We start from the raw sequence: 25,095 nt of genomic DNA, 5'->3' as shown, positions 1-25,095 counted from the left end.
TTTAAAAAAAGGAAAATAACAACAAAACAAAAAAGAGAATAAGGTATTACAAAGACCCGGACAAAGACAACACCCACAACTGTAGGACCTTACTGACAGAGTTCAGAGTTGAAGATCTTTCCAGACTTTGAAAAGGCCAGCACACAACCCTGAAAGGACTCTGGCCTCAGCAGGGATCCCGTGCACTCAGGTTCTCAGTCTTAAATTTCCTTGACTGAAAAGATACCGGAGAAGCGCGTGTGCTCGTAGCCCTTGGCTCAGTCCCGGCCCTTGCCAATTTCCCCACGTGGCCACTAATTCTTGGTGTGGAAGAAAAGGTACCAGAGTGGGGGACTTTTCTAGATTTTAGTTTAGGAAACTTTTCAGATTTTAGCTATATTTATCACGATCCTGGGAGAAAGTGGTCACGGAGTATTTCCCTCACCCCTAACTCAGCCTCCTCCACAATCAGGAAACAAGGTACTGAAATGAATACGTGGCACTGAAACGCGATCAAAAGGCTGGGGGTGTAGCTCAGCGGGAAGGCTCTTGCTTTGCGCAGTCCAGGGTTGAGTCTTCAACATCGAAAAAGAAGAACCGTGAACAGTGGAACCTTCTGAAGTGGGCGGAGTCTGGGCCAGAGACTCGATCCTCTGCTTCAACAGTGTGTCATCAAGGCGTCTCCTCCCACTCAGTGGGTCCAGTGTGCTGGGTGAGGCTCCAGCAGTGTGCATGCTCAGCCTCAGGTCTGGGATCATGACTACAGGCCATCCAGGACATGGGGACTGCGCTGAGCAATTTCCTGTTGGAGAGTTACATTCAAACCGACGACAGCTGTGTAGACCGGAAACCCAAGCTCTTTAGCTGTGCTCTCCTGAGGTGCCTGTTGTTTTGACTCCATCCTAACCTATAATTATTTCCCCCAACAAGCCACCATCTAACCATCTAAGCACAACGCTCCTCTGTCACTCATCCTGGCAACTTTTGTTCTAAGGAACACAGCATTTATTCCAAAAATCAGAATCACTTCCTTCCTTTACTTTTTTCTTTCTAAACTTCTCTTTCCCTCAATTTTTTTGACATTTTGTTATGACGCCCAGGCTGACTTTGAACTTGAGATCTTCCTACCTCAGCCTTCCTACTGCTGGGGTGACAAGTGTGTCCCACCATGTCTAGCTATTTCTTGGCCTCTTCGGCTCCACATTCCCTCACATCCACCACTTCCTGCTCAGTGCTTCCATCCCCGGGAAACATGGGGTCCCTTGATAGTAGCGGTCCTTTGGCTGGGCCCCTTGCTTCTGCCCCTGGCCTGCAGATGGAGTCAGATTAGCTGCTGCTCTTCTCTAAGCCCTCTTTGACTTCCGGTCCAGTGCAGAGGAAGGTCAGAGTGGACCATTCTGTGTCTGTTCTGGAGTTCCCTTTGTCTCTGACACCATGTTCTCTACAGTATTGCTTTGCTGAGGGCTTTTCTGCTTCCAGACCCACACACCTGCCTGTCATTCTTGTGGTGCCGCTGTTTCCTGTGCCGTGTTTGTGCCTATTTCCTTAGGGTTTTGCCGCACATCGCCTCCTCGAGGGAGTTCTTCCCTAACAGCTTGCCCATCTCCACTTTCTCCTTCCTGCCTCGGGGGTCTTCTCAGTGTGGACTCCTCGTGTGCATTCGCCTCCTCCTTCTTGATGAAGTTTGGATCTTGACTACCCCTCAAAGCCCCATGTTTTGAAGACCTAATTGCCAATCCGTGCCACTCTGGGGAGGCGGTGGAACCTTTAAGAGTTGGAGCTCCTCTGTCATTTGGGACTGTGCCACTTAGGGAGATATCGGGACGCTGGCTCTCCGTCATGTCGCTTTTGCTTCCTGACTACCACAAGGTAAGGGATCTCCACCCTATGCTAGCTTGATACCATAGGCTCAAAGCAACCAGGAAACCCCTGAGCCAAAGGAGACCCTTTTCCCTTCCAAGTTAATTTCCTCAAGTGTTTCGTCATAGCCATAAACTTTAGCAAAGGCTGACACACTTTCCTTGGAATGTCAGCAAGTAGAGAGCAGAGGCGGAGCTCACTGCAGGGTCCCCAGCCTGCAGAGGTACACAGCACACACTAGGCACTCAGTATATTCTTTTTTTAGCTAAGTGAAGAGCTAGCTCACTTAATGAGCTGGTTTTAATGGGACCAGAAACCAGCGCTGGCACGGATGAGGAGAATGGATCTCCTTCCCGTGGCGCCGTCAGAGCTTCCTTCCCAAGGAAGGTTGGCTGTACTGGACATGAGACCATGCTCAGTGCGTGCACTGCCCGAATGGGTCCCCGATGTGGTGCAAATGTGCCAGAGAAGAGCTTTAGAGTCACCCACAGAAATCACTCATCGCTGATAAGTACTGATAACAGCTCAAAGAGGGGAGCAGGGGCTCAGCTGGATTAGTTTAAAGATGTTTAATGTAAGCCGGGCGGTGGTGGCGCACGCCTTTAATCCCAGCACTCGGGAGGCAGAGGCAGGCGGATCTCTGTGAGTTCGAGGCCAGCCTGGGCTACCAAGTGAGTTCCAGGAAAGGCGCAAAGCTACACAGAGAAACGCTGTCTCGAAAAATCAAAAAAAAAAAAAAAAAAAAAAAATGTTTAATGTAATCCTTTTTATCTCATTGAAAAGAGCTTTTAGGTGGCCAGTGGAGAAGCTTCCAGCTGGAGTGCTCAGGTGTGCTGTGAGTCCCCTCCACAGAGATAAATGCATCTGTGACGGAGGAGTCTCAGCTCCCCATCTCTGGTCAAGACACCATGCTGGGCTTCTGGAGAGGAAGCAATGGTACTCTAGCCTCACCTGCAAGTGTACCTGGTCTAGGTAGCTTCTTGGCTCTGAGCTCATTCTGATTCTGAGCCGTGTTCACTGGATTGGTGGGAACCCAAGTAGAACCATGGAGGCTGTGGGGGCATGACTGGAAGTTACCATCACTGTGAGGGGGAGGGCCAGAGACACTAGACATCTACTTTGGGCTGTGTTAAGTACCGATACGGAGTAAGCAGAAAAGCATGAAATAAACACAGTGAGTGTTTACTGAGTGTTCAGTGAGGCATGGGGTAACCCCGGGAGGCATGGAGCAGGGTCTATGTCATGGCCACGCCAGCACTACAAAGAAATGTTTTCTTCAGTTCCCACTGTGTGTCTTACACGGCTCCTAAAAAGCTACCTGGATTCACCAATGTCTACCGGGGGCTGCATTCAATTCACTGGCCGTGTGTTCGGGGGTCCTGCACACGCAGTATGAGAACTGGGTAAGACAGCTTAGAGTCACATTCACTACCAGGCTAAGGACCCTTCAAGAAGCCCCATGGCTGTAGGAACGAGGCCCCACCTGGCCCTGATGAAGTGTGCCATGCTGTCAGAGCTTTGCCCTTCTTAGTTCCTTCAATGTGTCATGCACTTTCTGTTCCCTTTGGATTGTTCCCTCAGCTCTTGATGACATTCGTCATTGCTCTCTTATTTTGCAGGAGACTTTTCAGGCTGCCTCCGAGTGCGCCCCTCCCTTCTCAGACTACCTACCTCTTAGACTGTTCTTAACTTAACCGTGACTGAGCCGTCAACGGTGACAGTAGGGGGCTACTCCGTGCTCCCCGATGGAGGCATTGCCCTTCTCCGCTCATGAGTCCCCTGGTAGCTCCTCAGCAGCTCAGCCTAATCTGCGTGGAGCCAAGGCCAGGTTGGGTGGGACAGGCTGAGGGTAGGGAAACAATATCAGAGGGGTCTGGAGTCATCTGAAAAAGACTTCTGGGAGAGGTGGGACTTAGGCGGGGTCCTACGAGAAGGGAAGCTTAGGGAGGGATGATAAGCACTCAGTCAGAGACACCATTTAAACACGGGCGGTGGGGAAGAGCTGTGTGACTGAGAGAATCTGTTTTCCCTCTCTGGACCTTACTCTCCCTGCTGTGAAATGAGAGGCTGGAAGATGAAGAACTGCAAATAACACGTAGTGCGACGACACTGTTCTCCTTTTCAGGTCATGGCAGGTATCTCTTGAGCCTGAACATAGCTCCGGCATCGTGTCGGCTCAAGTCTAGGCAGCCAGTACCAGCTGACGGGGGACGGTGACTAAGAAGAGCCTGGGTGGAAGGCTTGCTTGGCTTAGCTGATGGTCTTGGATGAAGTCAGGCCCCAACCCCGATTCACTGAGCACGTGACAAGAGGAGGGCTAAGTGGGATGTGTGGCCGTTGTGGCCAGGAGTGGCCAGTCGATGGACAGTGAGCACAAGAGAAAGAATCTGAGGAGAGAAAACAGAATGGGGAGGACCATGGCAAGCCGGGGAAAAACAAGAGTGCTTGAGCGGCTGAAGGATCCCCAGAGTCCACGTCCTCAACTCCTTTCTCTTCCTTGTTGGATGGAGTCAAGCAAAACCAGTTTTCAGGCTGAAACCTTCTCCCACACAGCCAGATTGGATCTCTGAGTCCTGCCAGGGTCACAGGGGAATGTTGTTGCCCAAGGCCACTGCACGTCACTGTTGATTCGTTACATGCTGCTTCTCGCTGGAGCTCAGGAAGCTGGGAACAGGATGTGTGTACCAGTGAAAGACAGGGGAAGAGTGAGGCTCAGGCTTACAAAAGTGTCAATTTCATCATGGGTGATTTTGGTAGGGAGAGTTGTGGTGAGTGTGTACTGTTAGTAATCACCTATGTGTCTGCCTGCTTTTAGGTTCTCATTGGTTTCAATTCTTTGGATTTTCAGAAACATGCCACTTTCCACTGGGGGAATTTGTGTCACGATTAAACACACACACACACACACACACACCTCCTTCTTTCTCAGTATTAATCACCTTCTCCCATAATTAGTAGTTAAAATGTCAAAGGAGAAGGAATTAATTAAGAGAACTATCCACTGAAGCAAGGCATGTACTGCCAGGCTCTGGGCTGATTATAAAAAGAGTTTCCTTAAATATTTTGAGCACTTTTGGGAGTCAGAAGCCTCCCTTCTAATTGAAAGATCCTTAACTATACCCCAAATCTGGCTGGTGGCCAGGGGTGTAAGTTTGGGTAAGGTGTGTGTGGGTGGTGGTGGTGGTGGTGGTGGTGGTGGTGGTGGTGGTGGTGGTGGTGGTGGTGGTGGAAATCCTTTCTCTATCCTTAGGAGACTCTCTCCAACCTGGGATAGGTGGCCACAGAGGTTCAAAACCAGCAGGTGTTCCAGACCCCATCTGAAGGCAGGAAGAGCTTCAACTTTTACTGCGCGCCTCCTGCTAGGAGATACTATGTAGCATTTCACAAGAACCCGGTAAGACAGGTGTACTAACACCTCCATTCTACAGATGAGGACATTGAGGCTGAGCATGGTTGGGAGTTCCCCGTGTCACAAGGAGAATAATTGAGAAAGAAAACATTGACTCTTAGGTGTGATTCTAAGCTTTGATCTTTCATGGAATTCCGAAAAACAATTCTCAGCTCTCCTCTGGATCTCTTCCCACCCCAGTTTTGACAGTTAAGCCAAGAGCCAAGACCCGCGCAACGGAGGTGGAGCTGGGAGCACAGCGCCCCGCCCAGGTCTGGTTTCAGCCAATGGTGACGTGGCAGCCTCAGCCTTTTGTCCAATCAGCCATCGCTCCTCGCCCCCCCCTCCTTTCTCTTCTGCCCCTTCTGCCCCGCCCCTTCGCTTTCCCTTTGGCTCCACCGAGCTTGACCGAGCGGAAAGTCCCTTCAGCCGACGCCACGCCCGCAGCCATTGGAGGGAGGTCTGTTGCAGGAAGACCCAATCAGAGCGCGCGCAGGGACGAATCTCTGGATACGATTGGCTGGCGCGGCGTCTGCCCTCTCCGCCCCCGCTCCTCCCTCCCCGCGGGCGGTTCGGAGGCGGGGCAGGTGGGGGCGGGCCCAGGTAGCAGGTTCGGCTGCGCGGGGGCCCGCGAGCCTGAGGTAAATACTGGGCTGGTGGGTGTGGGGCGCCGGGCCGGCCCGGGACGCCGGCTCTGAAGCCGGGGCCGGGTCGTTGAGCAGCGGCCGGAGGAGGGGTGAGTGAGCGCGGCCGAGCGGCTGAGGCCAGGTTCCCGGCGTCCCTGCTCTGCCTCGGGCTCCCTGCGCCGCTGAGGCGACCGTCGGGCCTCAGCGCCCGCCCGTTAGCTGCCCCGGGCCGCCGAGCCTCTGACGTCGGCCGGGGCTGCCCACCTCTAGCCTCCGGGAGGGCTCCCGAGTCGCGGGACTCCCGGACCGGAGGGCTTGGGTGGGAGCCGCGCAGGTCTCAAGTCTCCCTCTTTGGCCCGCCGTCGTTGACAGACGGGGAAACTGAGGCCGGGACTCTAGCTAGCTTGCAGCGGCTGCGGGAGGCACGGAGAGCCCCGGGTGGTGGTACTCTATGCCCGTGTTGTTTGGGGGGCTCTTGGTGGCTCCGCTCCCGGAAGAGCAGTCCGGCCTCGCTAATGGCGTGTTCTGCTTTTTTCTTTCAGTTTCCCTGGTGTAGCGGGGAGGATGGGTTTGCACTGTTATGTAGATGTAGTTGGAAGGTGTGCCCTGTTGAGACAGGTACCTCTCCTTCCTTTATCATCACGGTCGGCGGTGGAGGGGAATCGCCGAGTCGTGAATGAAGATCCCGGTCTCGAGCTGAGTTCGGCTGGGTCAGCTGCCGGGTTGTTCATGTCCTTGGCATCCTTTTCTATTCCACCCCTTGGCATTTGCATGTTTTAAGAGTTTGTCATCTTCTAGCCGCCAAGCCTTGCACTCTCCCAACCCCCACTGTTCTCTCTGATTTTCCCTGGAGAGTTGTCTCCTTAGAGGAGCATTCATTCATACCCCCCCCCCCCTTTTTCTGTAAGTTGGGGCTAATTAGGGAATCTTAATAAGATTGTTCATTTTTGTAATCATTGGCTCTAGAGAAGAATGCAGGCCTCAAGAGGGCGTGCATTCAAGTGTCAGTCTCCTGCACACCCCCTCATCCCGCAAGTAGGTTGAGTGGCCCCAAGAATTTAGCCTGCTGCTCCCCACTGGGTAGTGGGTGGATTTGCACTTGAACAGTATTAAGAGAAAATGACTTGCTGGAAATTCCTAGTGAAGTTCATGTCATTTGAATGTTGACAATACCCAGAACATTCTCTAATGTTCTGCTGCAAAATTTTAAGATATTCTTTCAAAGAAATCCTTGTTTGGAATGGTAACTTTTGAGATGAGCTGACAAGGCCAGGAACTTGTTATATAAAATAACATCAAACAGCTGATAACCTAAACTGTGGTTAAGTGATTTAAGGAAGTCTTTAAATAGGACAGTAATTATCCTACTCATCAAACTATACTAGTATTTTGTTCCTGGTTTGTATACTATGATCTTAAATTTCTTTGTTATTTCTTTTTAAACACGTCATAGGTGGTATGAGGCTAGGAAGTCAGTTTCAAATGAAGCTGAAAGCAACTTGGTTTCATAATTGTGACATTTTCCCTTGTTTCTACTTACATGTGTAACAGCATAGTCTAAAACTGATTGTGATTTCATTTATCCAGAGAATTAATGATGTTTAGGCCAAAGTCATGTTTCCTGTTTCTTGATTGTACTTTTAACATGGTAGAAACTTTTAGTCACTTAAAAAGGATAAGGAAATAGCATTTCGGCTTTCTCTGTTCCCATCTAAGCTAATCAAGTTTTCCAGCCTAGGCCCTGAGTGGCCGGGGGAGGGGGGCATGGTTTTAGAGCACAGTGGCTAGGTTTAACTCAAGGGACAGTATTGTTCCTGTCCTCCTGATAGGACTGGAGATGCAAGAACCAGACTTGTTCTTTGTTAGACCTTGTAAGACCCACTTGTTGTAGGGACTGTCTCCTTGTGTCACACGTTTATTCTGGACTTGAAATCTCTGTATTTCTGTTTACTGTTGAGGCATTTAACAACTTGTTCTTTTAGTGAGAGTTGTTTTTTCTTAAAATAATAGTCATTCTAGCTGTCTTGAAGCATTTGCAAAAAGATGTGTCTCTTGAGTATCCATGCCAGCCTGCCTACCTCTTTACCATTTATGATTTGGGCAGGATTTAGTAATGCAATTTCTATGCTGATTTAGAAAGCTTCTTGTGGTGTTTTAGAAAAATGAGGCTACCTTAGAAAATGCCAGAAGTTCTTGAATCACATCTGTTTTTGTGAGTTTATTAGGGATGGTACAACCTGATCACTTGAGCTGATATCAAGATGTCTTAGAGTCTAGAAAAGTTAACAGCATTTTTGTGTAGCTAATGACCATTTGTACTGTGTTTTTTAGAACTTGGTAATTCTGATTGTTAATATTTGTTGTAGGACTTACATCTGGATCATCTTTTCATTTCATTTATTGGAAATTGGTCAACATATTTTTTAACCCCCATTTAGTTTAATGATTTTTATCTTAATATAACAAAATGCTCCTTTACTCAGCATTCAGGTCATCAACAAGCTCATATAAACAGATATGATTTCAAAGCTCTGTGATTCTTTCCTGTTCCCTTGTCTCCAGTGCCCTCAAAAAAGAAAGAAAAGCTTCTGTTCATCCTTGTTTTAGGCTGAACACACTGCTGTGTCCTAGCTCTTTGATACTCTTCTTTCAGTACTTCATTAATTTTCAAAATACACACGATCGCTGTTACCCAGTCTGACCTGAGACAGTGTTTAGATGAATTGTTCATGATATCCTCACTTTCACAATGATTCCATTTGCCAAGTAACAACAGAGTACAATTGAAAAATTCTCCCTCACTCTAACCCCATCCACTTCACGGTGAACTTGGTGGGACTTCTTTTCCTTGTGCTGTATTACAGCAGTCATGACCTGTATTTAAAGCAGAAGCTGAGTGGGTGGGTAGGAGTCATCACACCTTACTTAAAGTCTGTAGATTTTAGCGTCTAACCCCGACTGTTTCAGAATGCTAAACCCTGATCTGGAAAGAACTCACAATGGGATTTTGATGTTCCTCTTTGTCGAGTCTTGAGGCTGTTTTTATTGCTTGGGGTTCTAAGACTTTATTTAACTACTGTGAGGATCCCAGTGGAATGGGAATGTTGGCATTACATCCATCACTACAGTGCGAAGAAAGATATGTTAGTGCATTTCTTTTGTAATGCTGATATCTTGAGATGATAAATGATTATTTGGTTTATCATCAAGTATATATGTAGAAAGAGCCATAAGTTCTTCTTTCAACTTTATTATTTGTAATAAAGGAAATTAATTGTAATGTGTTTCAAACATATTCTTTTTTTACATTAAATTTTTTTTATTCATTTTACATACCAACCACAGATCCCCCTCTCATCCCTCCTCCTGCTCCCTCAAAAGTATTTTTAATATATCCCTTCTAAAAGAGGGAAGGTCACACATGTTTCTTATATTTGGATAATACCTTTAAAAAGTATTTTGTAGTGTTTGTTTTGACTATTCTAGTTGTCTGTTGTGACCTGTCTTATTACTGAGTATAAACTCAGGTTCACTTGTGCAACAAGTTGGCAGACATTCATCACTTTGTCGGGTTCACTTTAAATATGGTGCTTTAAAACTTCTGTTTATTTCCATGAACCTTTTTACAAACCAAGGAGCTATATTACTTTTTTTTAAAACTGTGGACTGCTTCCTTTAATGAGTTGCAAAAGGCAATTTCGTAATCAAATTCATTTATAAGATAATGTCCTAAAACACATGCAGTGATTGTTTTTCTTTGGTAATATTTCATTAACACTAATGTTTTTTATTTCAAATTGTGGCATTAGTTAGAGAACCAACAGAATAGGCAGTTTCTAGTTTACTACTTAAAGACACCTGGTTTTAGAAAATTTTAGAAATAAAAAGAATTTATTTTAAAAATAAAATAGCTATGAAATGTTTTTGGCCAAAATTGTGCATTTTAAAGAGAAACACCCCCCCCCCCCACACCCAAGCAATAACTCACTACTTTTTGACTGCCTCAACTTCTGGGAACAGTCTCAAGAATATCTTTGTAATAAGGCTTTATGCACCTTACTCTTCAGACTTCTAGATTTTGTCTGTTCCTCTTTGTTTTTTGCTTCTTTTCAGATACAGAAACATACCTCATCACCTCACTTCATCTTCTTTTTTTTTTTTTTTTCTCGAGACAGGGCTTCTCTGTGTAACAGCCCTGGCTGTCTTGGAACTCACTCTGTAGACCAGGCTGGTCTTGAACTTACAGAGATCTGCCTGCCTCTGCCTCCTGAGTGCTGGGACTAAAGGCTTGCACCACCACCGCCCGGCTAATCACCTCACTTCTTAGAACTGATTAGAAACAGTAAAGTGGAAAGCAGGAGGCTGCAAAAAGAGTCAAAGATAGACTGCAGGAAATCACAGAAAATGGCTGATTGCAAGAGGGGCATACAAGTATAGACTATGATTTATAAAAAACAGGAAAAAGAGCCAGAGCACAGGATGGAAAGCTTTCTAATGAAGTAATAAATAGCCTTATATATTGAGGCTCACTAATAATAATTTATATTTCTAATGATAACTTAGTCATTGAGAAAAAGTGATTTCCTTTCTTGAAAAATGCTGACATACTAATAGTATTTTAGTAAAATAAAAAAACCAAACACTTTATCTTGGTGCCTCAGAGGCACAGAGCCACATTAAGGGGTTGTGTAGTTTCTTGCATGCCCTTTTGAGGGATTTTGTTTATGTGGGGCTAAGATTGAGCTGTCTACAGGTGTGTTATGTAAGTGGCAGATAGAAATTACTCCATTTCTGTTGAAGTAGACAGTGCCCTCAAGTGGAATTAAAAACACATTACAAAAGGATTCAGAAAGAGGAGCCACTCATGCTGCCCTTGCCTCCGTCCTCACCAAATGTTGCACAGATGCTTTAAGTGATGGTGATTTGGAGGAGTGCCGACCTTAGCCTGTCTTGGGTGACCTGTGTCTCTCATTTGGGCTTGCAGAGGGATAGACTTGTGAAAATGTTACTATGATGGGATCCTTTGTCAGCTAAAAGTGTTTTCTAAGAGAAATAAATGCTCTTCTGTCTGTGGGATTGCCAGGTTGCTTAATCATTGAGCCAAATAATGCAGTTTGATGCTTTAGTTTTAAGTGTATTTGATTTGAATTACAAGAATAAAATGCATGCATATGGTAGCTTTATTAGTTGCTGCCTTTAACCACAGGGCTATCTTCGTCTCAAAGGATGAAACAAACAGGTACTGCATTCGGGAACCAAGTAGCCACATTCTTTTTTTTTTTTGTTTGTTTGTTTAAGATTTATTTATTTAGCCGGGTGGTGGTGGTGGTGGTGGTGGTGGTGGTGGTGGTGGTGGTGCAGGTGGTGGTGCATGCCTTTAATCCCAGCACTTGGAAGGCAGAGGCAGGCAGTTCGAGGCCAGCCTGGTCTACAAAGCGAGTTCCAGGAAAGGCGCAAAACTACACAGAGAAACCCTGTCTCGAAAAACAAAACAAAACAACAAAAACAAAAAAAGATTTATTTATTATGTATACGGTGTTCTGCCTGCATGCCAGAAGAGGGCGCCAGATCTCATTACAGATGGTTGTGAGCCACCATGTGGTTGCTGGGAATTGAACTCAAGACCTCTGGAAGAACAGCTAGTGCTCTTAACTGCTGAGCCATCTTTCCAGCCCCCAAGTAGCCATATTCTTATGACAGAGATAAATAGAAACCATTCTTTTCAGAAAGGTAATTAAATAGTGAAGCCCTTCATTTTAAGGAATGAAATTGTGTGTGTGTGTGTGTGTGTGTGTGTGTGTGTGTGTGTGTGTGTGTGTTAATTTGTTCTTTGACAGTCCTTATACCATGGATTTCTCAACTGGTTTGTAGCACCTGGCATGGATTCCCTCCAGCAGAGCAGGCCTCAAATCCAATAGAGCATAGTTGGTTGACACCATCACAGTCAGGCCACCAGTGAGCATAGCATGTCTTGCCTGCTGGGTTAGTGGTGTACTTCCCAGGGTTCACAGCTGGGTAAGACCATTGATGTCCTACTCTGCCTATCAGCACTGTGAAATCCAGTCAGCAGGAGGATGTATCCATCCCAGCTCTCACTTGGTTTCTTGGTTTTTCTATATCTTACAGCTAAGGAATGCAGTGCCTTAAGTAATAGAATCTCATCATTTAGTTCTGGTGGGCAACCAAGGGGGCTGGCAAGAGTCTGTAGGATATCTCTCTTCTAAATCTAATTTTCTTTTAACTTATATTTTTTAAATTGGTGTATGAAATAGTAGATTTTTGACTGGTAAGATTTCCTAGCAGGTATGGGTTCTTGCTGCCAAGCCTGATGACCTGAGTTTGATTCCTGGAGCCTACATGATGGACAGAGAGAACCAATTCCTACATGTTGTCCTTGTAATTTTACATGTGAACTGTGGTAAATGTGTGTAGCAAGAGTGGACAACTTTGCCTTGCTCCTGATTGTAGTGGGATTGCTTCGAGCTTTGCTACATTTAGCATGGTGTTGACCATGGGCTTGTCATATACAGCATTTGAAATTACATTGTTTTAAGCCATCAGTTAAAGTAGGCTTTAAGATGAGGCTACAGAATTGTAACATTATTATTATTATTATTATTATTTTGGTTTTTTGAGACAGGGTTTCTCTGTGTAGCTTTATGCCTTTCCTGGATCTCTCTCTGTAGACCAAACTGGCCTTGAACTCACAAAGATCCGCCTGCCTCTGCCTCCCGAGTGCTGGGATTAAAGGCGTGCCCCACTATCGCCTGGCCTGTAAAATTATTTTTTAACAGTTTTAAATGAAAAATTGAAGCTGGAAAATAATCACTTGTATATTCTTTCCTTTTCTACATAGCTAAAATTGTGGTATAAAAACCACAATTTATAGATATAAATATCAAAATCAGATTGGATTAAAAAATCTTAGAGCAATGTAATAGAGTCATATGTCTTTATTACACAATCCAAATTTTGATGCTATAAACCATTTTCTAATATTCTTTATATACTCAAGATTATATTTAACACTTGTGATTATAAGAAATTAAATGGTAGTTATAATTAATACAGTTAACATCTCCCTGCCTAAGCGCAAAAGGTACAAGATTATGAAAATGAAATTGAGGGGCTAAAGAGATTGGTCAACGGTTAAGAGTATGTACTGCTCTTCCAGAGGACCTAAATTCAGTTCTCTGCACCCATGGTGGGTGGCTCACAATTGCCTATAACTCCAGCTCCAGAGGATCCAACTGTCCCTCTTTTGGCCTTCTGTTATATACACATGTGCCATACAATCACACAGATACTATATATATATAAATATATATATAACTATATATATATGTATATATATATGTGTATATATGTAATGTATAAAAAATAAAATTGAGTGAGATAATGTTCCATTACCAAAATAGAGCATATAGATAAATGAATTGTGGATGAAGTTTCAGAATGTAATATTGTCATATCTTTATTGATAAAAGATGTTCAATATTATAATGTGTTACTTTCTATTTAAGGTGCATGTTTAGAAATAGCCTTTTTAATTTATAAGATTATGTGTGTTTCTCAAATACTGTGTCTTATTCATTCAAGTTAGACAGAAATGTTACTTTGTAAAGTTTAAACAACAACAAAAAGACCCCCGCAGAGTCTGTATATTAAGGTAACCTTAAAGTTTTTGTTAGATTCTAATTTTATAATTTTGGAACAGTCGTTTGTTACTGTCTATGGATGCTTTGTTACTGGATTTTTTTAAAAAAAATGCAGTTACAGTATACACAAGTCATACATGTCTTTTAGCTCTTTGAGATGTTTATATATGTATATAGTCAAATGAGATTTTAAAAAATCTTTAGCTTTAATTTGAGATTGGATTGAATGGCGTCTAAAGTTTGTTTTGCTTGTTTGCCAGGCACTTTGAATTGCTGTCTTTTTACAGCATGGACACCAGGCTGCTAACAACTTGCTTTGGGACTTCCAGTGAGTTCATTTTTTGGGATTATTTTATGACAGCTTTGCTACTGCTTCCTTTTTGTGAGTTGATGTTCTGAAGTTACTGTCACAATGAGTTCAGGCCTATGGAGCCAAGAGAAAGTTACTTCACCCTACTGGGAAGAACGGATTTTCTATCTGCTTCTTCAAGAATGCAGTGTAACAGACAAACAGACACAGAAGCTCCTGAAAGTACCCAAAGGAAGTATAGGACAGTACATTCAAGACCGTTCTGTGGGGCATTCAAGAGTTCCTTCCGCAAAAGGCAAGAAAAATCAGATTGGATTAAAAATCTTAGAGCAACCGCATGCAGTTGTATTTGTTGATGAAAAGGATGTTGTAGAAATAAATGAGAAATTCACAGAGTTACTGTTGGCAATTACCAACTGTGAAGAGAGGCTCAGCCTATTTAGAAACAGAATCCGACTAAGTAAAGGCCTCCAGGTAGACGTGGGCAGCCCTGTGAAAGTACAGCTGCGTTCTGGGGAAGAGAAATTTCCAGGAGTTGTACGCTTCAGAGGACCTTTATTAGCAGAGAGGACAGTGTCGGGGATTTTCTTTGGAGTAGAATTACTGGTAAGTTTGATGAGAGAGAGAGAGAGAGAGAGAGAGAGAGAGAGAGAGAGAGAGAGAGAGAGAGAGAGGAGAGAGAATGAGAATGAATCTGTGTGTGCAAGCACATATTTCACCCTTTATATGCAATGTATTTTTTATATTCATGATCCTTAGAATTTATGTTTTTTTGTTTCTTTGTTTTTGGTGCAGTTCTCAGGATGGACCCCAGGGCCCTCTGCCACTGAGCTATATATCAGCCCCAAAATTTACTTAATGATAAATTGAGAGGATATAAAGACAATTCTTGAAAAATTTTCTCTTACAGTAGAAACGTACACATCATTCTGGACTTTCATATCTTAGGAGTTTTAAGTTACCTACATTGAAAGTTAACACTGCCAATTGTAATTAACCTCTCCAAAAATTGTGGGCTATTTTATAACATCATCTCCAGGAGTCCCAGTTCTTAATTATGCTATTAAGTATAACAGTTCAGATAGATGCAAGAGTTTTGAAGTGTGTTGCAGCAATTTCAGTTTGCTTATACTTACCTCTGTTATATATCAACTGCCTTGGTTATTTCTCTTGGAAACATATCTAAGAATTCTGTAATTCCAAACTGAACATTGCTTCTCAGCAATGCAACACTCTTGACATTCTTGTGAGTAGAATGTCATGCTTTATTTGCTTCTTGATTTCATTTTCCAAGCAATGAGATAATTAGGTTTTGACAGCCAGTTATGGTATGTACTAGCAGGGTTGCCAGGCTACTTAACTAGCCTATATCAAAGTTCTCCTAGTCTCTTCCTCACCTGTGAAGTGCTTAGAGCACACGTGCCTTGTAGTAGTTCTGCAGTGCAAGACATACAGTTTGTTCTCAGTGAATGGAGTTAATGCTGCTGTTTGCTTGTCTGCTATTAGATTGTCTGCTCATGACAAAAGTCATGGTAGAATTATGTTGTAAATTTCAGCCCAACTCTTTCTCAAAAGAATTATGATTTGGTATTATGAGTTAGTTTCCCCGTCAGATACAGCTTCTTTATTCTTTACATGCCCTAAACCCAACAGCAGCTGCTACTCATGATATTTCTTATGTGTACAATTTAGAGTTTTTCCAAAGAAATTATCCTGAAATCCCTTTAATGGATAATCTTTTTACATCTCTTAAAAACATCTTTCAAATCTAGGAAGAAGGTCGTGGCCAAGGTTTCACTGATGGGGTCTATCAAGGGAAGCAGCTTTTTCAGTGCGATGAAGACTGTGGAGTGTTTGTTGCATTGGACAAGCTGGAACTCATAGAAGATGATGACAATGGACTGGAAAGTGATTTTGCAGGCCCAGGGGATACAATGCAGGTTGAACCTCCCCCTTTGGAAATAAACTCCAGAGTTTCTTTGAAGGTTGGAGAAAGTATAGAATCTGGAACAGTAATATTCTGTGATGTTTTGCCAGGAAAAGAGAGTCTAGGATATTTTGTTGGTGTGGACATGGTAAGGAAATTTTGGATTGTATTATTGTGAATATAAATATTAGTTTAATTAACAATTTAGGCATAAAATTAATATTTTGTATACTTAAAATAGACTAATTTACAGTACTTTAAAGAAAATGTTCCAGTTTATCTTTGGTACAAGAACATTAAAATAGGACATGTGAGCAGAAACAGAATGCATTTGCTACATTTTTTTCATGTTTTAATAAACTGAGATAATGCTCTTAGTCTTTAAATTCTCCTTATTATAACTGACCAGTAGATAAAAGCAAAACCATACCAAAACAATAAAATAAACTGATACTTCCATGACCAAGCCCAAATACAATGTATGATACTGTATTTTTGATAAAGTTTAATTGATTTTCTGATTATAAAGAATATAAAAAGTCATTAATAGAAAATACCAGGAAAAGAACCACACTGCTTTTTGAGTTGACAAAGTATTTTCACAGGATTTGCACTTTTAAAAACTGTTTTCTTATTGTGGCAAAATATGTATAAGAAAATTTCTTCCTTAACCATGGCTAGAATAACAGTTCAGTGACATTTGGTATATTCTCATTATGCTGTCTCCACTGTCCGTGTGCAGAACTTTTTCATCATCCCATATTGAACTCTGTTCCTATTAAATCAAATCTGCCTAATTTGCCCGTGCCTATGAACTATAATCTAGGTTTTTGCCTGCTGTAGGTACCTCAGAAGTGAGGTCATATGGTATCTTTTGTTTGTATCACTCATTTTTATTACTGAATAATCATACTTGTTAATAATGGATGCCTTCCAATGCACATATTGAATTAGCTTGTGGTATTAAGAGAATGAGGAGAGCCGGGCGGTGGTGGCGCACGCCTTTAATCCCAGCACTCGGGAGGCAGAGCCAGGCGGATCTCTGTGAGTTCGAGGCCAGCCTGGGCTACCAAGTGAGCTCCAGGAAAGGCGCAAAGCTACGCAGAGAAACCCTGTCTCGAAAAACCAAAAAAAAAAAAAAAAAAAAAAAAAAAAAAAAAAAAAAAAGAGAATGAGGAGAGCAGTGGCGCACGCCTTTAACCCCAGCACTCGGGAGGCAGAGCCAGGTGGATCTCTGTGAGTTCAAGGCCAGCTTTGTCTACAGAATGAGATCTAGGACAGGCATCAAAACAACACAGAGAAACCCTGTTTCAAAAAACAAAACAAAACAAAATGAGAGAGAGAGAGAGAGAAAGAGAGAGAGAGAGAGAGAGAGAGAGAGAGAGAGAGAGAGAGAGAGAGAGAGAGAGAGAGAATGAGAAGAAAGAAGTTGAGAACATTTTTATCATGGACTGAAAGTATGAGCAAAAGTTCATTATGAATAAAGGAGAGTCCTTCATAATTGTTAATACCAGGGTGTATTAGTAGAGGATATGAGCAGCAGACTCACACGGGGTATTTTTAGCAATCATTTTTATCTATCAGAAATACTCTAAAGAGATGGTAGGGCATAAATGTTCTAGTGTGTTTCTGTTATTTTGGGCTTAGAAATTGTGTAAGATGCTGATTAGTTCGGTACAAAATAAGAATTTGCCAGACTCTCGCTATGTGAAATTAGAGCCAGAGTAAGACCCATGGGCCCCTCAGAATCGCTAATAATTAAGAACCGGTATTCTTTAAATGTGAGTTTAGTGTTTCAGAGAAGTTGTGGGCTGGATAGAGAGAAGCTTGGAGAAAGAAGGTCATTAATCTTTGGACTTAGTCTCCCTTTGTTATAGGTTCTTTGGCCAGGCTTTAAATGTGACAGGAGCTGTTTGGGTCCTCCTCTTTTTTGATGGTGGCCTAGGGGATCATCTTGTTTAGCCCAGGCAGGCTGTCTTGAGACTTGCCTGTCACTTCCACCCATGTTCTGTCCATCTGCCATTTAATTTATGCAAGCATCAGTTCCAAACACTCCCATTAGGCTTCTTGAGAAGAAAGTTCATCAATTGCAACTTTATTCATGCCTTTCTGTTTCCAGGGACAGTAGCATTCCACACGCTGGTGCTCAGAGCAGTTGTTTCACTGTCATCTATCTGTACCTCATGAACAACCCATGTGGTTGGTGGTACAGTAGAGTGTAACTTAGAAAACATTGTTTGAGGAAAGTCTTGTGTACCTACAGATGACAAAAGAATTCTGAAATAACTCCTATTCTGTTTACAGAAAGGCATATAGTAATACACTTGAGCAAAATGCCCAGGAGATGTAAATGTGTGATTAACTTTTAAGGGTAGGTTTCGGGGGTAAAACAGTGCATTCCTAGTAAATTTTCTAATGCAAACAATGTCTCTTTAAACTTCAGCTGCTGTTATTATTGCAAACTAAAGTATGAAAAACACCTTTGACTCATTATTTTATGTGTTTGCTGTAAGTTGATTGCTATTATTATTTTTATTGTACAACATTGTTACTTTAGTAGATATTTCTAATGGAGTCTTTCTTCTTTTGGACAAAATAGTTAAAATTTCTCAATGAAAAATATTTTAGAGGATACTTTGGTAAGAAATGTAGGTGTTCATATTTACGTGTTATTGACAAGGGTTTAAAGGTTTACTTTTTCAATGGCATATCTAGGATAACCCTATTGGCAACTGGGACGGAAGGTTTGATGGAGTACAGCTTTGTAGTTTTGCAAGTGTTGAAAGTACAATTCTTCTGCACATCAATGACATCATCCCAGGTAGGTCTTTTTTATGTATTCAGAAGACTGTTTCTAACATGTATTTTGTTATGAGAATGCAAATATATACTTAAGATAGATCTTTTGAAGTTGGCTTTTATATTGTAGAATTGTCATTATATAGAATATCCTTTCTTTCCCCCAATAAAGCAACAAAGGTTCTTTCTAAAAGTATGTAAATGTAGTGAAGTTTATACATCCTCTCTACATTGTATTCTCCTCGACATTCTAATAGAGAAAGAAATCCTGTCTTGTAATTGGAAGGTTCAGAAATACAAAAGCTGCTACCTGTTGGAGTAGGAGTTGAAACTTAGGAGCCTTTAAAGAGAAATTGGTTATCTCATCTAAATTCCACAGTGGATTCAATTTCAGGATTCTTGTTGAATGATGGCTGAGATTCTTTTCTTTTAATTAAATTTTTTTTCATTTATTTTACATCCTGACCACAGTTTCCTCTTCCTTCTCCCCTCCTTTCCCCCCACCACTTCCCCTCTCTACTCCCCCTCCCATCCACTCCTCCTCTGTTTCTGTTTAGAAAGGGGCAGGCCTCCCATAGGTGTCAACAAAGCATAGCATATCAAGTTGAGGTAGGACTAAGCTCCTCCCTTTGTATTGAGGCTGAGTGAGGCAACCCAGTATGAGGAACAGGTTCCCAAAAGCCAGCTCAAGTGTTAGGCACAGGCCCTTATTCCACTACTAGGAGTCACAGAAATAGACCAAGCTACACAACTGTCACACATATGTAAAGGGCTGTCAGTTCAGAGCCTGTGAGCTCCTGGGAGCCTGTTAGTTGTTTCTGTGGGTTCCTTGTGATGACCTTGCCGCCCCCTGGCTTGTACAGTCCTTCCTCCCTTTCTTCAACAGGATTCCTGGAGCTTGGCCCAGTGCTTGGTTGTAGATCTGCATCTGTTTCTATCAGTTACTGGATGAAGGCTCTCTGAAGACAATTAGGGTATCACCAGTCTGATTACAGGAGACGGCCAGTTCAGGCACCCTCTCCACTATTGTTAGGAGTCTTAGCTGAGGTCATCCTTGTGGATTCTTGGAGTTTCCCTGGCATCAGGTTTCTCCCTGACCCTGAAATGCACCCCCACCATCAAGACATCTCTTTTATTACTCTCCCCCCTGAGTTCTTTTTGTTCTAAGATAGTATTATAATAGATCATGCTCCATGACTGTAGTCAGAAACATTACGTAGTTTTATTTTATATATATTATTATTTTATTTACCATACATGTTATTTATTACAAAAGTAATAATTAGAGCCAGCAAGATGGCTCAGTGGGTAAAGACACTTGCTCGTGTGTGTGTGTGTGTGTGTGTGTGTGTGTGTGTGTGTGTGAAAGAGACAGCATGCACATGTACACACACACACATATATGTGTGTGTATGTATATGTATGTATATATACATATATATATACATACATACATAGATATATATGAAGCCCAGAGTCTTGTACATTGTTACAAGTGGTACAGTGGTAAAACAGTTTACCACTGAGCTGTAGCACAGCCTCTGAACTTAAAAACCAATGAAAAAAACCACCACCAAAACAAGAAAAGCAAAAAACAAAAACCCCACTAAACTTAAGAATCTTTGTTTTGCCTCAAATAAGTATTTTCCTTTGCTGCTGTGAGCTCATTTACAGTGGTAGCAATACCAACCCCTGCTGTTAGGATTCCCAGTGATAGGCTAGTGCAATAAAGCCAACAGGCTTTCAGAGGTGGGAATGTCCAAAAGCCTGTAGATATAGCCAGGGATATGCCAGGCCTGAAATTAGATGGTTTATGCTATCTTTATGTTCTGAACAGACTTTTTTGCTGATTAAAAGTATAAAATGGGGGCTGGAGAGATGGCTCAGCAGTTAAGAGCACTGGCTGTTTTTCCAGAGGTCATGAGTTCAGTTTCCCAGCAACTGTATGGTGCCTCACAACCATCTGTAATGGGATCTGTTGCTCTCTTCTGGCATAAAGTTGTATATGCAGATAGAGCACTCATATACGTAAAATAAATTATTTTTTTAAAAAATAGATAAAACAGAACAAACAGCAAAAACAAAACAAAAACCCCTGTGGCTCAAATGAGACTTAGGTTGTCTGTGATGAAAGGAAGTGGCAGAGCCAAAGTTGATGTCCAAACCCGTCTAATTAACAACCGATGTTCTCTTCAGTCCCCCAACAAGCCCATATCCTACGAGTGCTCTTCCATTGTGAAGATCTGCATAGAAACCCATTTCTGAGTGTCACATACTAGGGGATATTGTTTCCATGGAGATGGAGATGCATTTTGTCTCTGGTTTTGTAAAAGCTTATTTTACTGTGGCAAGAATCATAAGTGAGCAGCATACTATTTTTTTTTTCCTTCTAGTGCTTTCCCATTATTGGTAATGTTGACACCAAAATGCTTTTGAGTTTCTTTCTATAGCTTATTGTAGGTCCTGAATTTCTTGTTTCATAGAAATAGAAAAGGAAGGCTCCTGGCCTGCACTCTGCCCTTTCTGTCTCCCTGTTGGTGTCAAGCCATAAATACTTGTTTTACAGTTTGAACCTGCTTCCCACGCAGCTTTTAGTTTTGTAGCAAGAGGCGTGAGATTCATGTGGCAGCTTTATTTCAATTTTGCTCTAAAAAATCTGACATACTTTACTTTTTATTTCTTGTAAGATATATTTGTTATTAATTCTTTGAGAATTTTCATACATGCATATAATATATTTTGATTGTAATACCCCCCCCCCCCACACACACACTCCTCCTGGATGTCCCACTTCCAATTCCTTTCCAACTTTTTGGAAACAAGTTGTTTATATTCAGGGGAAAACATGTATATGTTCGTATTTTATTTAGTGGCATTTACTTTTTCATCCATGTTTTATAGGTAGCACAGTTTGAGATGTTTGTGAATTGAAATATTTTTTAATGTTAGAGTGAGTGCTTATTGTTTAACAAAACAGCAATATAAAGCACATTCATTCAGATAGTAGCAAGGCCTTACATAGGCTTCTTTAGATGTTGATATTGTAGGAGCAAAGCAGGTAAGAATTCTTGGGGCTGGGAATGTAGCTCCATGGTAGAACACTTGATAGAAGCTGGAAGTTCAAATTCTAGCACTGAAGAAAAGGGATAATTAGGGCCAGCAAGATGGCTCAGACAAGCCCAATTACACACACACCATACATTAACTATACAAATTTTGAAAAAATAATTCTTATGTGGAGCTTTCATTTTAACAAGTTGAGATAGATGGTAAATGAGCAGAATCTAAGAGCAGTTAGATGGTGACGAGGCTGGAGAATGGTAAAACAAGGGATAAGGAGCATGGGATGCTGTCCTGTCATATCCCACAGATCTCTCCAGGAGACATTTGAACAGCCACACACAAGACATTCTTTGGGAGCTGAATTGAAAGGGCCTGCCCTAAACAAACTTGGAGAGCTCTGCTGGTTTTGTAATGTTAACTTGCTGGATGGCTGAGAAAAAGGCCTTGTAAATTCTTTTATTATGAATTTTTGCAGAGGAACGAATTAAGGGTAGTACTGCTTCTCTACAGTCATATCTCACTGAAACTTCACTTCAGTTAGCAAATAAATATGTTTGGCTTTTTTTTTTTTTTGGTTTTTCGAGACAGGGTTTCTCTGTGTAGCTTTGCGCCTTTCCTGGAACTCACTTGGTAGCCCAGGCTGGCCTCGAACTCACAGAGATCTGCCTGGCTCTGCCTCCCGAGTGCTGGGACTAAAGGCGTGCGCCACCACCGCCCAGCTGGCATTTCCCTTTTTAAGGAATTTTTTTCAGAGAGCTGTCCAATGATGCTTTTGAAACCTTAAAATCTGTGACATTTTTGAGTGAATATAATTGTCAATTTTTAGCTATTTTAATTGCACTACTTTGAGTTTTCCATTTTATAGCTGAATGAAGTACGTTGTAGGATTGGGGAAATCACTGTTAGTATTACCATTCAAGAAGGTCACAGCTCAGGGATGCAGACTTGGTTGTGTTGCTTTCTGTCTTCTGTAAAATAAAGATTTGAAGTGATACACCCTCCCCCAACTCTATAGCTATATTTCTTTCTTTATATATGTGAATAATATATGCATATATTCCACCTCTAAATTTGTTTGAAATATAAATTATCTTAGATTTTGCAGTAGCACATAATAAATGGAAAGAAGAAAGTAAAAAGCCATATTTAGTTTCCCTGTGTTGGAATTGGGGTGTAACCTTACAAGGAATTTTTTTTAGCAGTACTTACCTTATAAACATTTTAATTATCTTTTATTTAAACACTGGTATAGAATTAAAATAGCAAAAACAAACAAAACATGAGTTTCATGACTTTGGAGTCCCTTGTCAAGATCTTCAAGATTCCTGTTTGTCGTTGATGTCATTGCTGGTCTAGAGCAGTGATGAGAAAGGAAGAGACTGCTTTTTCGCTTTTGTAGCTATTGATATTCATAAACCTTGAATAGTAGATAATTAAGAATGATACTGCTTTTATACACATAAATTATGCTTATTTGCCAACAAAATAAAGCTTGCAAATAGAATTTTAAAAAGTAAAGTTGTTTAGATGAAAGTTAATTTGGTTCATTTGAATAAGCCTTCATCTATATTTTGTACCATTAACACTCTTTTCTTGAGGGGAAAAAGCATGACAGTGTCTCCTTTAGTTCCTTAGTTTATTTATTTTTTCTTGCCCAATTACCCCTATTTGTGGGACAAAATTAACATTTCCAGCACGTTGGAAAGATTCTTTTTGGAGCAGCTGAACAGTTGGTGAGATCTGGGAAGAATTCTCCCCAGTGAACTATTTCTTACTGTTGGTGTCTAGATACCTTTGCTTCACCCTGCTATAAAAATGTCTCTTTTAGCACTGCTGTTCTGATGGTCCAAAGCATTAACAAGTCTGCTGTGACAGCATATCCAGGCTTTGATATAGCATGGCAACTTGTGACACCCCTAAAGTAATGCATTTAAAGTAATGCATTGAGCTCTGTGTCTGTCTTTTAGTTGTTAAAGTTAAGAGTATAATGCAATTTACAACAACAACTTAGACTACACAGTATGTACATTTTCACAGCAGTTTGAAAAGGAAGTCATTTAGTGGGAACCTTCCCTCCTGAGGCTGACCCCAAGCTCATAATTTTCTTTTGTATCTTTCTTGATCTCTCTCTCTCTCTCTCTCTTTTTTTTTTTTGGTGTGTTGCATGTCTTCATAGTTAATGTCCTTTAAAAAGGGTAACAGTTTTGTTGCAGTATAATTGATACATAGCCATAGAACAGTACATCTCAACCCTCATGAGAGAAGCTGCTTCTTGCAATAGATGACCATACAGAGACAGAGACTCTCAACTGGTCAAGGTGCAAAGAATGAGAGACTATGGAATGCTCAGCCTTAAGTAGGAACATACATTTATACCCATCCCACCAAGGCACAGGGGACTTTGCAGAAGAGAGGGCAGAAAGATCAAAAGAGCCAGAGGCAGAGGTCGACTTCAAGAAAACAGAATTTTCTGGATGCAGCGGGGCAGTTGTATACATAATCTTACAGGAATTGTGATGTCAAGTGCACGACCTGTACAGCCTCAAGCCAGACAAATCCCAGCATAGACGGAGTGGGTAGTGGGTATGAAATCCCATCACTAAGCTGAAGCACTATTGGCATTTAGTAGCTGCTGGGGAGGGAGCATCTGCAACTGCCAGCCATTCTTAGTTTCTCTAAGTTTATACTTTCAGTAAAGTTAGATGGAATTATAAAGGACATAGTTTTTGATTGGCTCTTTATCTCAGCATAATTCTCTGGAGATTTATCCATGTTGTGTCAGTGGTCTTTTGTAGCAGGAATCCTTTTAATTGCTAAGATAATCCTTATTTTTAGTGTAATGTTCATTTATTGAGTACCCATTGAAGTACTTTTAAGTTGGGCAATGCTTTACAATACAGTGAGCGTTGTATGCCAGGATTTGGGTGAATGCAAATCTTCATTTTTCTGGTAGAAAATGTATAGTTTTCCTTTGTGTAGTTGTAGATTATATGTTATTTTAAAGAATATTTTATTAGTGAGTATTAATTATACATAGTAATATTTTTCATACATGTAATGCATTTCAACCCTCTTTTGACTCCTCTCATCTCTGGTAATCCTACTAGTCTTGTTCTTTTGTTGTTGTTTTTTGAGACAGGGTTTTTCCGTGTAGCTTTTGGAGCCTATCCTGGAATTTGCTCTGTAGACCAGTCTGGCCTTGAACTCACAGAGATCCGCTTGCCTCTGTCTCCCAAGTGCTGAGATTTAAGGCATGCACCACAACTGTCCAGCTTAATGTCTTTTGTGTGTGTGTGACTTAATGAGTTTCTTTAGGGTTGCTGTAGGAACATGTGTGCCTTACCTGTGGCTATACCATTGGGGAAAAATGTCTCTCCCTCTCCTATGAACCACTGACTATGTATAAATCCTTAGGAAAGGTGGGATCCCATGAGTCTTTTCCCTTCCATGACAGGCCAATCTCATGCACATCTTACGCAAGGTAT

The 25,095-nt window shown here is 41.8% G+C and overlaps 1 protein-coding gene across 6 annotated transcripts in view; it reads left to right on the top strand.

Annotated features, from left to right (window-relative positions):
- Positions 1–5,563: 5,563 nt before the first annotated feature.
- Cyld (CYLD lysine 63 deubiquitinase) overlaps positions 5,564–25,095 on the top strand; it is a 53,127-nt gene continuing 33,595 nt past the window's right edge. The window contains exons 1-4 of one of the 6 annotated variants that reach the window (XM_076571733.1): positions 5,564–5,868; positions 13,772–14,427; positions 15,594–15,896; positions 18,464–18,569. In XM_076571733.1, coding sequence (XP_076427848.1) covers positions 13,924–14,427; positions 15,594–15,896; positions 18,464–18,569 — 913 coding nt within the window. In that variant the 5' untranslated portion in view covers positions 5,564–5,868; positions 13,772–13,923. Of the gene's footprint in view, positions 5,964–13,771; positions 14,428–15,593; positions 15,897–18,463; positions 18,570–25,095 lie in introns of all 6 variants that reach the window. The other 5 variants (XM_076571737.1, XM_076571734.1, XM_042277342.2 and 2 more) reach the window with 5 other exon arrangements.

This window comes from Peromyscus maniculatus, chromosome 5, assembly GCF_049852395.1.
Source record: "Peromyscus maniculatus bairdii isolate BWxNUB_F1_BW_parent chromosome 5, HU_Pman_BW_mat_3.1, whole genome shotgun sequence".
Classification (NCBI taxonomy): Eukaryota; Metazoa; Chordata; class Mammalia; order Rodentia; family Cricetidae; genus Peromyscus; species Peromyscus maniculatus.
The sequence above is the reverse complement of the archived record's forward strand: the minus strand, read 5'-3'. Positions and strand labels throughout refer to the sequence as shown.